We start from the raw sequence: 15,390 nt of genomic DNA on the forward strand, positions 1-15,390 counted from the left end.
AGAACCGTTACCAGAACACACTGACAGAATTTAGCAGCTTTTCCACAAGTCTAGATCCTAGTTGAAGGCAGATGTCAATTCGATGAAGTCACATCTCTGGATTGAAATTTAATTTAAAAAATACCATAACACAATGAATAACCACATAACAAGGTTTTTGTAAATTTTTATATTTCCACTGCTTTTTTTATTTCTTAGAATCTTCTTGCAATTTTGTTAAATGCCCTTGATCAACACATCAGCACCATATATATACTCCAACTCTTACTTATATTATTTTATTACTTTAATTGGTGTCCGTTATAATAGTTGTCATCACTTTTGTCAACTTGATAAAAACAGAAATTTTAAATATAAATACGAAAAATAGCTACTGAAAGCTGAAAATACTATTAATTTGTAACTGCTAAAAATACAAACAAGTTAAGTTAACCAAAACAAGGCTTAAACATCATCTCTTAATTAATGGACTTAAACTGCAATATTCTTACTTACTAATTTTATTTAGTAGCGTCTGTATTTTTTTTCTAGCCTAATTTCTGATTTACTTATTTTTTTTTGAAGGTTTATTTTTTGTTAAATTGTTATGACGAAACACTCAGTATATCTAGTCTGAAATACTTCATATTCTGAGACAAGTAATAAATACATCACCGACTAAAACAAATCTTTACAAAGATCATCCACTTTTAAAACAACTAAGAATTATTTTAGAGTAGCAAATTGTAGAAGTTGGAGAACCAAAAAATAATTCTGAACACAGAAAATGGGGCACTCCAAATATCAACCAATAAGAACCATGAAAATACTGTACCGTAATTCTTTTGGTAAGTCGGTAAGTGTCTTGTATTTAGACGAACTGTCGCAAAAACAGGTTTCCTTTAGATTAGTTCATGACACTGGAGCATGAAGCGTTCTTAATTTGAACCAGCAAAATAAGAAAGCTTCATCCCTTCATCATACTTTTCTAATTTTGTACTTTAAATTATACAGGATGTCATTTGTTTCAAGAAAAGGCTTATTAATTTCAATTATTGATAGCGAACAAACATAAAAAGGATTTTCCTTTTTCGTCAGTGACAAGCCATCGGGACCCAAGTAACTTGCTGTTTCATTCACGGGCAATGTTCAATAAATGTGTCAGTTTTTATAAGCAAAAAGTACAGAGCTGTTTTCTAACCCTGCTTAAATACTAGTCAAAACTTACGGCAAGTAAAGAAAAGAATAGAATGAAAACTGAAAAATACACATGCTAACCAAACACGTAAACGTGAATCATTCTAAATCATCCTATTCTTTTGAAAAACGTATATTCTTCCTTCAACTTTTCACTCTTAATTCGTTTTGGATAAAATCTTTCAAATAATTTTTTTTTTCAATAAAAGTTTTTATTTATTTATTTATAGATCTCTGAAAATATTTTTCAGGATGCCAAATCCTGTTGCTGTTTAAATAAAGTAATTTGGGTGATTCTACTTTAAGTATGTTTTGGTTACTCTGTGCTTCGTGTGCGTATCTAGCTGTTGTTGACAACTGCAACTTTTTTGCAGTTTAACAGTTTTCCTTAAAAAAACAAAAAATGCCTCTATTGCAAATAGAGCTCCCCTGTACCCTTATACTTTTCGGCGCAATCTATCATTTACGAAACATCAAGAATCCTGTATTTTTGAGCATGAAAATAGAGTAAAATCTGCCGTGCTTTCATAAAGCATAAAAACATTGAAAACAAAACATGGCTATCTTCCTCATCCACCCTTCTCTCCCGCCTTTTAAAAATTGATAATAAATATATATATGCATGGGAAAGGAGAGAAGTGAGGATTCTACACACAAACAGACGACGCAGCATTTTTCCCGATTTAAATCTAAGTAAAATTTACAAGCTGTATCTGAATCGACATAATAAATTCTCTTGGTATTAAAACAACAAAAAAGGAAACAAAGAAACTCTGAACACCTGCGAGGATAATACAAAAATAAGATGTTTTTGAAGTAACCTCAAAACAAAACTGGTTTTGTTTGCACAGGATTTTAAAGTTTTCTGCTGTAGGTCGGTGGACTGCGAGTCAAAATATAACCTTGACTTTAGTCAAATGGTGTAGATCTTCCACCAATCGAAAAGTATTAACATGGATACCAATAATGGCTTCATTTCAGATGAAGACTCTGCAAACAGAAGGGAGCCAAATGCAGCTTACAAAGCGTGGTGTACTCCTTGTGTAGAGTCTACATCCTGCAAGTCTTTGTAAATAATAGTAGTGTTCTGCTGTCCAGGCTAGTCTAGTCCAATTCACACACTAACACACACATCGGCAGGCGATTTTCACTGGCACCTTTCAGAAGGAACCACACCACATTGCAGGCAAATAGTTGCTTTTAAAGTTTGAAATCAACACAGATAGTAACCTCTGGTTACCCCGCACGAAACCTTTACCAGCATTCAGCAAGTTAGAAACTTAAACGAGCGTATCGGCAGGGATGTAGCATTATACCGCCGACGCCTCTTGGAGCCAACGCCCCACACTGGGCATGATCCATGTCAGCCATTCTTATTACTACATACAACGCACTACCCTGCACTGTTTTTAGTTTTTTTCAGTTTATGTCTTAGTAATCACATCATCAAGTTCACTGTCGCTTCAGACGTCTTCTGGTACGGGGTCCAAGATGTTCTTGGAGGGTCTGGATGTGAGGAGGGTTTGCTTGTCGCCAGCCACTGCCTCTCTCTTCTGCCTCTTTCTTAGTTTCTTTGCAAAGTAGATCATGTAGACTGGCATACCAAAGTTAAGAACTGACATGACGAGAAGAATCACATTAACCTGTAGAAAGTAGAAAAAGAGAAATAATAAGTCATCAGTCAAAAGAAGTGTTCACTTTTTTAGAACTTGATTTGGGGTTTAACGAAAGACAACAAGTTGAAAGGAGCCCAAAGAAATAGAGATTACACAGAGTTTGGCTAGTTTTGTCCAGTTTCCATTCAGTTTTGAATAATACTTCACTTCAATTTGACGTTGAACTTTAAATTTTTAACCCCTTCACAGCTACAGTATTTTGAAGGAGAAAATTCCTTCAAGCTTTATCCTTTTGAGTAGCCATCAAGAGAGTAATGGGGGTTATACTTATGAGAAACTGAAATTTGAATCTATCAATCTGACAATTTGTCATTGATCGTTATACCAGCTGCTACCACCCAATTCGTACCCCGATATTTCAAAACCAGGAAGTGTAGAGGGAATGGTATTCCCTCAACAATTTCCTGTCACGGTAGAACAATGCATCAGCTGTTTTTTTAAAGGTACCCTCGACCCATCAATTATTACAATGAATGCCAGGAAATCACCGCAACCCAACAAGGTAAGGTCTTGATGAACTGACAACGAAATTAAAAAACCCAACTTTTGCTCATATAAGGCATTGGACCAAAACAATCCAGGGTTAGTGTCTGTTTTGTTGATCGATGCTCCACTGGAGCGTTTCCTGTGTCCACTATTTATGGGTCTTGGTCAGAGTCAAGTTGTCAACAACCCTGACTTTTTAAACCTGCGCGACTTCTGGTATTTTGTTTTTGTTTTTTAGAAAAGTGCTGGTATGATTTACAGCTTGAGCTCCTGTCCTTTTATATAGGAACCCTTTTATTTCTGATAAATAAAAACCATTGACCTCTTATGGTAGCTGTTTAAATCAGTTCCCTTCTGAAATATTATTTCATGGTTCAGTACATCTTGCACACCCAATCCACTTGTGTTACCTCATTAAATTTAACTACCTCGACCTCCTTTCAAAATGATATAATAGTGGCCGATAACCTGTATCAATTTCAGACCTAAAAGGTAGGGTCATTTAGATTGGTAAACACTTGAAAAATTAATGACCGTAAAAACTTACTTGGTGACAAGCACTATAAATCAGTATTACACTGACAAAATCAAATCTATGACACATTTTTCTAAATGCCAGAATAATTTGTTTTGCAATGAGGCAGTAAGTTCAGGACTGGGAAGTCATAAGGACTGTGCAATTCTCAACCATATTTGAATGTTTTAGGAAGTGCGTGATTTTTTAAAACACGTTTCAAGCGATGTCCCAAATATGCAATTTTGTTGTTAGCTATAGTTAATTAGAAACCGCTATTCACTCAAGAAAGTCAAAGAGCATTTTCCTCTTTTTTTCTACAGCAATTTCCATTTTTAAGGGTACTAAAATAAGAGGAAATTAGCTTCAAAAGATGCACTCCAGAAGGTACATGTCCTCAACCTCAATTATGCTCGCGACTTGGACTCGACTTTTTTAGAATCAATTAGAAGGTTAAGTACTTACATAGAATGGGTCTCCAGCTAGAGGTCCCTGTATGACGACAAAGATGGGGTATTGGAAGAGGGTGAAACAGGCTGAGATGAGGGACTGTAGACCGATTAAACTGCCTACTTGAGATGCTGGGTACCTGAAGGACAAAAACAAGGAGTAGACATTGATTAAAAAGTTGATAACACTTCTCATTTTAATTCTGGTTTATTCATGATCAAAAATAGGTGCATTAGTCTGATAGATAAACAAATCGCTTCAATAACTTTTGACTTTCGGTCACTTAATTCAGTGTGATGTCATGAATAAACCAAGGAAGGCAGTAGTAGCACTTGAAGACTAACTAATTACATAAAAACTGCAAGAGCTTTTGCAGCAACAATTCTACTTCATCTGATGACGTGGTTGTTGCTACGAAAGCTCATGCTATTTGTTTATTTAATTAGTTCTTGTTTTATTCATGAAATCAAACTGAATTAATGTGACACAAGTTGAAGGTGCTGTTTTCACAAATATTTGAAAGTAAAACATTAACTTACGTGATTGCATAAAGACCACAGCACGCTGAATGGATGAAACCTCTGATGATTGTGTGCAAAATAAAACTAATAATCTGCAGAAAATAAAACAAAAAAAGTTATAATTAAATTTAGACTGTGCTATTCTCGCAATTATTTGAAGATCTTTACCCTTTTACCAAGTACCAGGTTTTTGTTTTCACAAGTTGGTGCAAGAGAACATAGAATTTAGCCTTCAAGCAAGACTCTGCTAAGACCGAAACGTCAGGCCATTAACTATTTTTTGCACCTTAAAGTGGTCCCAAAGATGTTTGAATACATGTTTTACTTGCAAGATCTATCGATAGTAATAGCTTCATGAAATAATAAGAACTTTGACAATGTAATAGAAAAGGCCAGAATGGCTTATTCCCATCCTCTCTTTTCAAGGAAACTAAGTTAACAATAATTGAAGTATTCTCACCTGTACATTGAGGCTTGGGATGAGGACGGTAACGCCGAAGAACATGAGCAAGGTGTTGGTTATCCCAAAGGCGTAACTTCCGTTGAGCAGTTTGCGTATCTTCAAACTCATCGGTGGTTTCTCTCCATCAATGGTGTCCGACCCATTGCTGTCCGTGCTCGACAGACGCGATTTCAACGATCCCAGCCTGTCTCGTCCGAGATCAAAACTCTTGTTGCGAATAAAGTTTCCGAGTATGTTCGGCTTGTTCATTTCGGGGAGGCTGAATTTACGGGTGATGGGTTTAACAATATCGTTTGGTTCCTCGCTGAATACATTGTCGTCGCCGGCCTTGCTGGAAATGGACATTGCACGTTTGTTGACGCTGTTCTTGCGCTTATTGCCTTTAAGGTTATCTAGTGTCTCTTTGATTTTGTAGTCCATGACGGAACCGATGAGGGGAGATGTGACTAGACACATCAGTTGCAGAATACCGAATATATAGATGAAACTATTCACTGCAGAAATAAAAATTAAAAACAAGTTGCAATTTAAAATTAATTCAACAATGTTTCCAAAGGTAAGAGCGTTTCTTCAATAAAGTTTTATGGCCCTAAGGAATATGGGGTCCCCTGTCTACCACAATTGCTTCAATTCCAACAATGCTTCCGTTTAAGCTTCAATTGCATAAAAATTCTAATCCAGCTCTGTTGCCAAACCGACTCCCAACCTTAATGGTTAGTGTGGCTTGAAAGAAATCATCAGCATTTGAGTTTTGATTTTCAGGTGTCAAGTTTTATTTCCATACTTCAAGTGAGTATAACACTAGGAAAACTTCATAATAGTTTGACGAGGGCAAACAAGAAGCTGAAGCTTGTTGAAGTTCTGACCTCTTCACAAAGAATACCTATAAACATCTAGTTTATAGTCATGAGTTTTCAGAAGATACAACAATAACAAGAAGAAACTATAAACAAATAGTTAACATGCGGGTACAACCATGTGTTAATCTCTTTTGTGGGGGTGTTGGCTTTGAAAAAAATTACAAAATATTTTTTTTTTAATTCCAACTTGACTCTCATTATTTACCTGTATCGGTGTCTCCGCCCGTGATGCCCTCCAACATAGATGTGAGGGATCCGATGAAAAACAAGAGACGCAGCTGAGTGATGCACATGACGACCAGAGAGAGGAGATAGAGGGGAGTGAAGACGTTGCCGATGAGAGAGCGATCCTTAGAAGACTTCTTAGCCTTCTTCTTGATGACTTCTAGGTTGAGTTGAAGCTCAAGGTTGTGTCTTTTTAAGGAGGAGAATAAGAAGCAGATTAAGAAAGTGTTCTAAAAGTACCGTTTTTGTTTCATTCATAGGAAAAACTTCAGAGCCTATTGCCAATTTTTCTTGAATTTTGAGTCATGCTGTAGGTTGCATAATTGTAAGAACCGCCGCCCATATTCAACACACATTGTTAAATCAGTTTACATTGTTAATTTTTACTTTTTATTTTTACTTTATTGTATGGTATTTTATTGTTTTCAGTGTTCTGTACCTGCCGCGGGTCATGTTTGATGGAACCAAAACAAGGAAAGAGGAGAAACAAAAGCAAAGAAATGAATGTACTGCCGACACGAATCAATTTGACAGACATCGCTTTTTTTGTGCACAATTGTTTATCATTTCCAAAATGGTGTTTCCAGTCTTCAAAAAAAAGCTCCAATGCAATCACTAGACCATCACTTACTGTGAGGAGTAAATCTTGCTGCCTTTCCTTAGGAGGATCTCCGCTGGTGGTTTTTCTTCGTCGACACTCAGACGGCGACCAACGGAAGACACGATGGAGTAGAACTGCTTTCCAGTCACTTTGTGGTCGGCTCGCAAGATGTTGAAGTGGATTCTAATAGAAAAATTATGATAATAATATTAAAACATATTTCTTGTAATAAGGACCAAGGATGCCTCTGAAGTGAACTTTTAAGATCACTGTAGTTTGCAAGCCTGAGGAAACCCATCAATAAGGGAGCTTGCTTTGTTTATTTTTTCGAAAGTTGGGCAAGAAGCGAGCACAAATTTAATTCATTGGAACTTTAAGTTAAGTTCATTACTTCTAAATGAGATATTTCCTTTACAAATTCCTTCTCAAAGATTATGATCTGAAAAACTCTCAAATTGGTCAGTGTGAAGCAGTTTATTTTTATTTTTCTCAAGTCCTTTTAATTTCAAAACTCACCCGAATTTGGCATCTTCGGGATCTGGGATGGGCTCCACGGGAACGTTAATGATGCAGTTGACGACAACAAAGAGGGTCGCTATGGCAACTCCTGTGAAAATGTACTGCCTTGAAAGCCCAAGATCATACAACACCTGCAAGAAGAAGACAAATAATTAAGATTTTAAAATTCCTGGCTGCGTTTAAACAATGCTAACTGAAAGTTATCAGCGAGTAATTTAATTAACTTCAAATTTGGGATATTTTGTCAATTTAGTTTTCTTTTTTAAGAGAGCGTAATTTTAATAAAGACTTTTTTCCGATTGTAGCTTATAATTACCTTCAATATGAGGAAGAGAATAGCAGCCGATGCATACGATCCTATACTGAAGCTGATGATGGTGGAACGCTTCGCTGGAAACAAGTTAGCAACCTAGGATATTGAAAACAAAACAAATGAATTAAATAACTTTTAAAGGGAGTATAATCGCTTGTTTGTTTTATGCTGTAATGCTGACTTAAAGGCAACATTATCAAGAATAATTTAGTTAAAAAAGTTAACCGTGGAAATTTCAGCTAATACAGTGTCTACTTGCTGAGAAAACAGAAGAAGAAAAAAAGCGATGTGACAATGGCTACCAACTCCATCTCTGGCCTCAGCAATCTGAGTAACGATTCATGCATGAATGTTTTTGGGGTGAAAAAGTATCCAACCCTTTTACCTTAAAATAATAATTCTTCTTGGATCATTCCAGATTTCTTGTTTACTCACCTGAAAGGACGTGAAGGTGACCATGATTCCACCTACACCATTCAGTGCAACGGCAGGGAACAACAGCCACGAGCTTTCGACTGTTGCCCATCCAAACAGCAAACAAGACACAATGAACATGAACCTATCATAAACAAAAAGAACAAAACCAAGTTAATTATTTTAATTGATAGTTCACACAAATTTACAACCACAAATGTGACTTAACCGTGTTACAAATAAATTTGTCGTAAAAAGAAACAAAAAAAACAAAATCAATTTGTCTTAAAGTTAACCAACCAAAGATCTCTTTTAAGCAATGTCCATTAACTGTTATCAGAGTTCAAGCAATATCAACCCATGAACAAAAATATTTCATCAAACGGCAGATTTTGCGAACAAACACATGACAAAACCACAAAAAAAAAATGTATTGTAAACCAACATATAAACAAAGTCCAAGGAACAATGGGTATTGATCACAATTGACAGTAACTGTAAACAAATGTTGTTTAATCACGTTCACGGCCGATGAACTTGGGCAAGAAACCTTTCTAAAATTAGCATTTCCAGCAGATAAAGTCCATCACTGATAATTTATTAGGTGATGGGTGCCCATGTCAGACAAAATGTCACAAATAAAAGTCAAACTTATCAGGTAGTACCACCAGTCTTAACAACATAATAGGCATTAACCCAATCTGATTTTTGATAATAGAAACAAAGAAGGCACATACCAAATCTGATTTGCGATACACAACAAGAAACAAAAGCTTTGAACTTTTAGTCATCATCGATCTTCCAAATTAGCTAAATTTTATCATTTTAGTTTGTATACCCAGACGTGACTACTGGCTGGTTCAAAAATATGACCCAATTCATTCCCTTGTTCTATTTTTAGAGAAGGTACCCTCTTCAGGGGTAGATTTCACAAAGATGGTCCCAGCTTAGGAGTTTTCCTAGAGTTATTTAAAACTTAAGGCTAGTCCCAATAGTAATATAAGTTAGAATGAGTATGTCGTCCTTACTCAAGACAAGACTGTAGTCTTAATTCTCTGTGAAATCCAACCCCTGGTTTATGAGTAAACCGTTGGTTTTTAATTGGGGGGGGGGAAGAGGATTTTGTATATTTTTGATAAAGTCCAATAACTAAATCAACTTACGATCCAAGTATCCTGAGTAGTCTGGAGCCGAACTTGTCCATGGCCAGCCCAATCGGGAATGTCAGTCCACTAAGAAGGAAAGAACCAACAGTGAACGCCAAGTTCAGTTTCTCGTCCTGCTTGCCGCAGCGAGGATAGCCCGACTCCGTGACAGGGAGGGTATAGTTCATGTCGTACATTGCGTCGTCGTAGTTTTCGGATGAGTTTGACGGGACGTCGGTTCCATTCCCACCACTGGGCACTGTTCGGAGAAAAAATAATAAAACAATTAAGAGAAATTTATCAACAGGATCAAGAAAAAGGCTCTTATGATAAAAAATGTGCGAGATAAAATAAGGCTTCAAACTAAAAAAAAAAAAAAAAAAAGATGGGACTTAAACCTTAGACCTACGGATCATCAACAGACGGCACGGTCGAAATTTATTAAGTAACTATTTTTAGACAATTTGAGGTTGAACAAAGAAAAATAGATAGGACTTGAACCTTCGACCTTTACTAGATGAGCCTGTTAGCAGTCTTATTAGGCATATTTGCAATGATCTGAGTGTCAAATAAAGGCCATTCAACCTCTAACTGCCATATAACCAGGAATCACAGCCTAAATAATGCCACAACCTAGAAAGCTGCACCAGAGTGAAATATTTTTGGCAGGCATTGCAATTTTTTGCAGCCATTTGGTCAGCCAAGCTTGGGCTTTTAATAACTTGAGTGCACTTTTCCTATTTTTGACCTAAAACACATCTGCAGTAGAGTAGCAGAGTGTATTATTCATGCAATTGTTCAATAACTTTCTGGAGTATAATATTCATCATTGAATGATTGGTTTTTGATTCTTCTTTTTTTCATGCCCAATATTTCAGCAACTTAAAGGAATATTCAATGTCAGGTCAACCCCTGCACGAGTCTTTGAACAGTACAAAGAATTATTTGGAAGTTCTTTGGAACACATATTGACCATTTTCCTGGGCATAAAAATTTTACAAAACAGGGTTAGGCCTAGATCATGTCTAAGAAAACAAAAAAGTTATATATTCATCCATAATGGTTCACAGTCCATTGATTCAGAAAGGTGGTGCCAGTTAATTTTGACCATTACTTTATTTAAATTGCTTGTCCAGGGCACCAAGAAACAAGTGGAGAGCAGGCAGCAGCTTTCATCAACAAACAAAGCGCCTGACAAAGGCTTCCCATATGCTCAATACAAGGGCCCCTCCTATTGGCCGCTGCTTTTGGCCAGTGTTGCCATGCAAATAGTAGCAGTGCTCTGATTGGTCCAGATTGGGAGCTGCATCACCATGCAGATAAAAGTGGAGCAGTCAATTATGCCCAATAGGGGTGTTTTGTGTTCTTGCGCATTAGGCATTAGGCACACCTGAGCATGCCACAGTACTGCATTATTTAATCTGGGAAACAATTATTTATGCAGTTTCCTTGATTATAGCTCCTTGCTATACTGAAACCATACTGTACAACCAGCAACTTGAAGTACCAGGACAGTCAAAACAAATTAAAAAGTCAATTATTTCATTGCATGCATCACAGAACTGAACTCACAACAAATGCTGTATTGAATCATGGAGGAATAAATTAGATTATTCCTCCATGATTGAATACTGTAGGAAGCTGGCATTTATCTTAATGATCTCGCTTTTCAATTGTTCGCAAATTTGTCTCATTTGCAATTCACCAACAAATAATAATACTAGAAAATATGAACAATTAACATTTCACCAACAGAAAATATTAGGAGAAAAAAACACAAATTCTAGGTTTATAAGGGTGTAAGTTTCAGCATTAAACGAACAGCTGATCCCAGGGACCCTTTCTAAATCCAACCCTACTGAGAAGTGGTACAACCCGCACCAGGTGATTGTATGCAAATGCATTTCAAGTTCTTAAAACCATATCAGCTGGTCAGTGTACACTTTTAGATGCTGATGGCTGTGGCATGGTTGAAGTGTGTTATGACATCGATGCCCGACCGATTTATCAAAATCTGAGAATAGAGGATTGTCCGACAAACAATGGAGCAAGTTGTTTAGGATACATCAATCATAAGGGGTGGCTGATATTTCTTTGTTGTTATTCGATGAACCATAACATGTTGTTTCCATTTCGGCAGCCGAAACGGTATCGCAACACTTCCGCAGATATTCTTTCTCTTATGCCCTTTGCCTGCCTGCCTCATGCAACTCTGATGCTTAATTGTCAACATCAACATTTCCTTTTAAGTTGTCAACATCAATATTATTTCCATTGAAATAATTTGATTTGTCTTACTTGCACATTACACTATTAGTTAAGAAAATAATTGTTCTAGGTTAAACTGAAAGACATTTCAAAAAGCTAGTGTGCAAATAGACAACACAAATTCAACTTTAACCAACCCATTCCATCTGCAATATTCTTTGCAAACTATTAATACAAAATCTTTCCTTCAGAAGTGAATATTTTACATGCGCGACCTTGATTTCCCCCTATTTTATTTCCAGCAGGTGTCCAATAATTGTATAAGCTCAGAAGTTTTTTTCATCCAGGCCTAAATAAAGGTGCCGATGAATGATTTATTCGGAGGTCATTTGAAAAAAGATCAGGGTCCCAGCACAAAAATACCAGGGTCCTTTTTGTTATTGTATAAAAAGGCTATGTTTACATCAGCCCGTGTTTACAATTTTCCAGGCCCAAGAAAATTCCCAGCGTGGAACCCCAGCTTCAAGATGTTATTGTATTACGTAACCCACTGAGCTTGCTTGTCAGCCCTTGATGCAAATTAAGTTAAAGAGGGGGGGCCCAGGCTCACAAAAGGACAGTCAAAACACGCTGGTTTTATTATGAAGAAAACAGATGTTTTTCAATAACAAAGGCCTGCTTCTGACCGACTCTGTTTATTCACGTGATTTGACAGCACAATAACAACTTGGTTGAGGGAGAGAGAGGATTTGCAGGTTTATTTGGTTGGTATAAAACCTGTTATGTTTTTTTTATAACTTGCACAAGATCAGTTGTGGGGCCACCATCTTTCGGGAAAATGTATTAAACGCAACAACGATAAAATTGGTTGGATGGTTTGATGATATAAAGACATTGATAACAAGACCACAAAACATATGCAGAAGTATCGTTTCTTAACTTGCAAAAACGGTATCACAACCATTTACGTGTAGGGATTTAAAATTGTCTTCTAGTTAAAAAAAAACTTCACACTGGCAATACTATAGAATCGTATTTAATTGCATCCCGGAAAACTTAGATTAAGTTGGTACTCTATCCTGCATAAAAATGCAACAAAAACTTCATCCATCCATTTCACTTTGTAAACGATCTAAAATCAATCCGTTCAATTTCAAAAACTTATTTGTATAGCTTCATAAGGATACAAAATAGTTTTACTAAAAAGTATTACACATTTTAAATGAAAGAAAACTTACTTGATTGGGGGCAGACATTGCTGTAAAATCCCTCCTCGAGCAGGACTGGAAGAAGCGAACTCCAGCCGAGCAACACCGCCGAGAAAAACAAGTTCTCGATCACCATTGTGCCGACGAGCCAGATCCGGCGCGTTTCGGCAGTCTTCAAAGTTGGTGCCATTGTTGATTTTTTTTTTTTTTGATGATTTCTTGTTGAAATATTCAACTCAAAACACCCTCCCGCAGTTCCGTGCAAAACCTAGAAATGATATCCAAAAAATTTCATTTAGATTTGCAACAAACATTTCTTGTGATAAGTTTCGCCACACAACGCGATTCCGTGCAAAATCTTGGCAAAACTGCATCAGAAAATTATTCTGATCAGTTCAGTTATGCACCATAAAGAAAAAATCTAACTCACTGGAGGGTTGAACTGGAACTGCCAAATGTAACTGCCGTTCTGGACAATTTTCTTTCTTGACTGCCTAATGACAAATTCCATCAACCATTTCACTGCCCGGCTGGCGTGTTTATTTGCGGTCAGACCGATTTAACAATGGCATTTTTAACAATGGTGTTTGAACAGGTACGGACACGTTTAACCACATAATACAATCCCGTATCAATAACGGAGCCTGATTTTAATTACTCATTGATTATTGCGCAACTAACGGGTAATGTAAATCAATTAGACTTTCTTAATTGCTGGCCTTTTTGCGAGAAGATTTGCCGAAACCATTAAAATAACCATTCACCTATTTGCACAAAAAAACTTTTCTCCATTTACAAAGAAACCGTACACGTACGTTGATCGAGTTTCTTCGTGCAAAACTCTATGTGAAAACATGTACAGCAAACATGTACATTTGCTTGCTCTTTAGAGGAACCTAGCTAGTCCAATATGATGACATTTAGATTGAAAAGAATTTCTTTCTCACATTTTATGAACTAGCACACGAGTGAAACACATGCACCTCGTGATGCAACATAATGGGCTGGTCGATGCACACATACCGCGATCACATAGCAAACACGCGTGTATGGATTTATTGCATCATGTCAAGTTTCATACCATTGGGCAATGCAACACAATGAATGGATCTGAAATATTATGAATGAGATTATGATTATTTGCACTGGGCGTCGGCTAAAATATAATAATAAATCTGTCTGCTTTTTGAAATCATGTTGAGGCTCATACCTAATATAATTTATCACATTCGTTCGTTTAAAAATGTATCCGGAAATTATTAGTTTATTTCACTAATTCATGATCAAAATATTTTATTGAAAAGTACGTCCGTTTCTTTCTGATTGAACTATCAATTGCAATGTCAAATAATTCACAAAAAATACTTCAGGAAAATTAGTTGTTTAACAACAAATTCTGCGAAGAGCCCGGCACAGCAAGTTGACGATGAATTATCAAAGACAATGAAAGGTGATAATTGTATGCAGTCGCCATCTAGAACCGAGAGAAGAGAGCCAACTTCCTGTTGCTCCCTTCTCTTTCTGCCCATGCTCGACCTCTCAGAACATCATCCGATCTCAGGCCGCGCTGATTATTACACGATAAACAGATTCAAGAATAAAAAGAACCCCTGGGCATCTCAAAATATTAATATGAGGAAGAGAATTGTGACCTCCATCAACGATCAGCTGATGGGGCCACTGCGGCTGTTGCGGGTTCAATAAAACCACTGCTTGAAAAAATTAATTCTCAAATCCAGTCCAAATAAAACAGGTGAATTTGCCATGAATTCATATATTTTCACGGGAATTCGGTTTAGTACAGATGTACAATCTACAACTACATCGGTTGACCAACATCTCGACGGAGTTGACCGATATTCGTGAGAGTTGCGCAAGAAAGAACACCATCCATCTGCATCCCTTTGTTGCAAGTCAAGTTGGAAGCATCGTTCAAAAAAAATGAATAAAATAAATTCAGAATCCACCAAATAAACTTACCTGCACGCAGAGATGGTGATAATCCCAAGAGAAGCTACAGCCGAGAAAGCTGGGCTCAAAGGGTAGCGGAACGGGTCCTAGCGAAGCAAAATTCCCAACACCTTTCAACCAATTTTTGATTTCAACTCGTGAGTTCTGACAAGCCGCAATTCCTTTTTATCCTGCAGTGGTTCCCCAACGATATCAGCTGTTTCCCCTGAACCGCAGTCCGCCAATCAGCTGTTTGATGGATGCAACTATTCTGTTACTGGGGGTGTTCTCTTCAAATAGTGTCACTGTCACCACTGCATTTTATTTCGTACTTTAAATTAAGTTGCCAAAAATATCTAAATTTGTGATAATAATAGTTTTGAAGTAATATTTTAGAGTAATGTTGGTTTTTACATGCAAAATTAGTGGGAATAATTATTTTATTGTGAGTTTAAGACCCCCTTTATGTGAATGGTTGTTTCCTAGATCCAATTGCGAAATCCCCATTCGTTGCTTATGGCCTTCATTCCACGCCCACAGATACTGATAATAATATTACGATGTATGTCGTAAACAACTAGACACGACCATTGTGTTCACAGGGAAATACAATAGGGGCTACCCCGTCAAGGCGATGGGTAAGAACATTCATTAAATAAAA

The 15,390-nt window shown here is 36.8% G+C and overlaps 1 protein-coding gene across 1 annotated transcript; it reads right to left on the minus strand.

Annotated features, from left to right (window-relative positions):
- Positions 1-1,476: 1,476 nt before the first annotated feature.
- Positions 1,477-14,907, minus strand: LOC139938421 (large neutral amino acids transporter small subunit 4-like). The gene is made up of 12 exons (XM_071933929.1): positions 14,760-14,907; positions 12,810-13,047; positions 9,382-9,622; positions 8,240-8,363; positions 7,808-7,900; positions 7,489-7,622; positions 7,003-7,155; positions 6,352-6,560; positions 5,284-5,780; positions 4,842-4,915; positions 4,318-4,441; positions 1,477-2,819 (listed from the first exon to the last, which is right to left on the minus strand). The coding sequence occupies exons 2-12, from the start codon at positions 12,967-12,969 to the stop codon at positions 2,640-2,642; spliced, it is 1,989 nt and encodes a 662-aa protein (XP_071790030.1). The 5' UTR covers positions 12,970-13,047; positions 14,760-14,907; the 3' UTR covers positions 1,477-2,639.
- Between the last annotated feature and the right edge of the window lie 483 nt (positions 14,908-15,390).

This window comes from Asterias amurensis, chromosome 6, assembly GCF_032118995.1.
Source record: "Asterias amurensis chromosome 6, ASM3211899v1".
In the NCBI taxonomy this organism is placed as follows: domain Eukaryota; kingdom Metazoa; phylum Echinodermata; class Asteroidea; order Forcipulatida; family Asteriidae; genus Asterias; species Asterias amurensis.

Excerpts from the sequence above, each read along its gene's own strand:
- LOC139938421 (XM_071933929.1), bottom strand. The coding sequence starts at position 12,969 with ATGGCACCAACTTTGAAGACTGCCGAAACGCGCCGGATCTGGCTCGTC. Across the intron at positions 8,364-9,381 it reads CTACTCAGGATACTTGGATC|GTTCATGTTCATTGTGTCTT; the intron begins GTAAGTTGATTT and ends TGTTTATGATAG. Across the intron at positions 4,916-5,283 it reads TCCCAAGCCTCAATGTACAG|ATTATTAGTTTTATTTTGCA; the intron begins GTGAGAATACTT and ends TATTTTCTGCAG.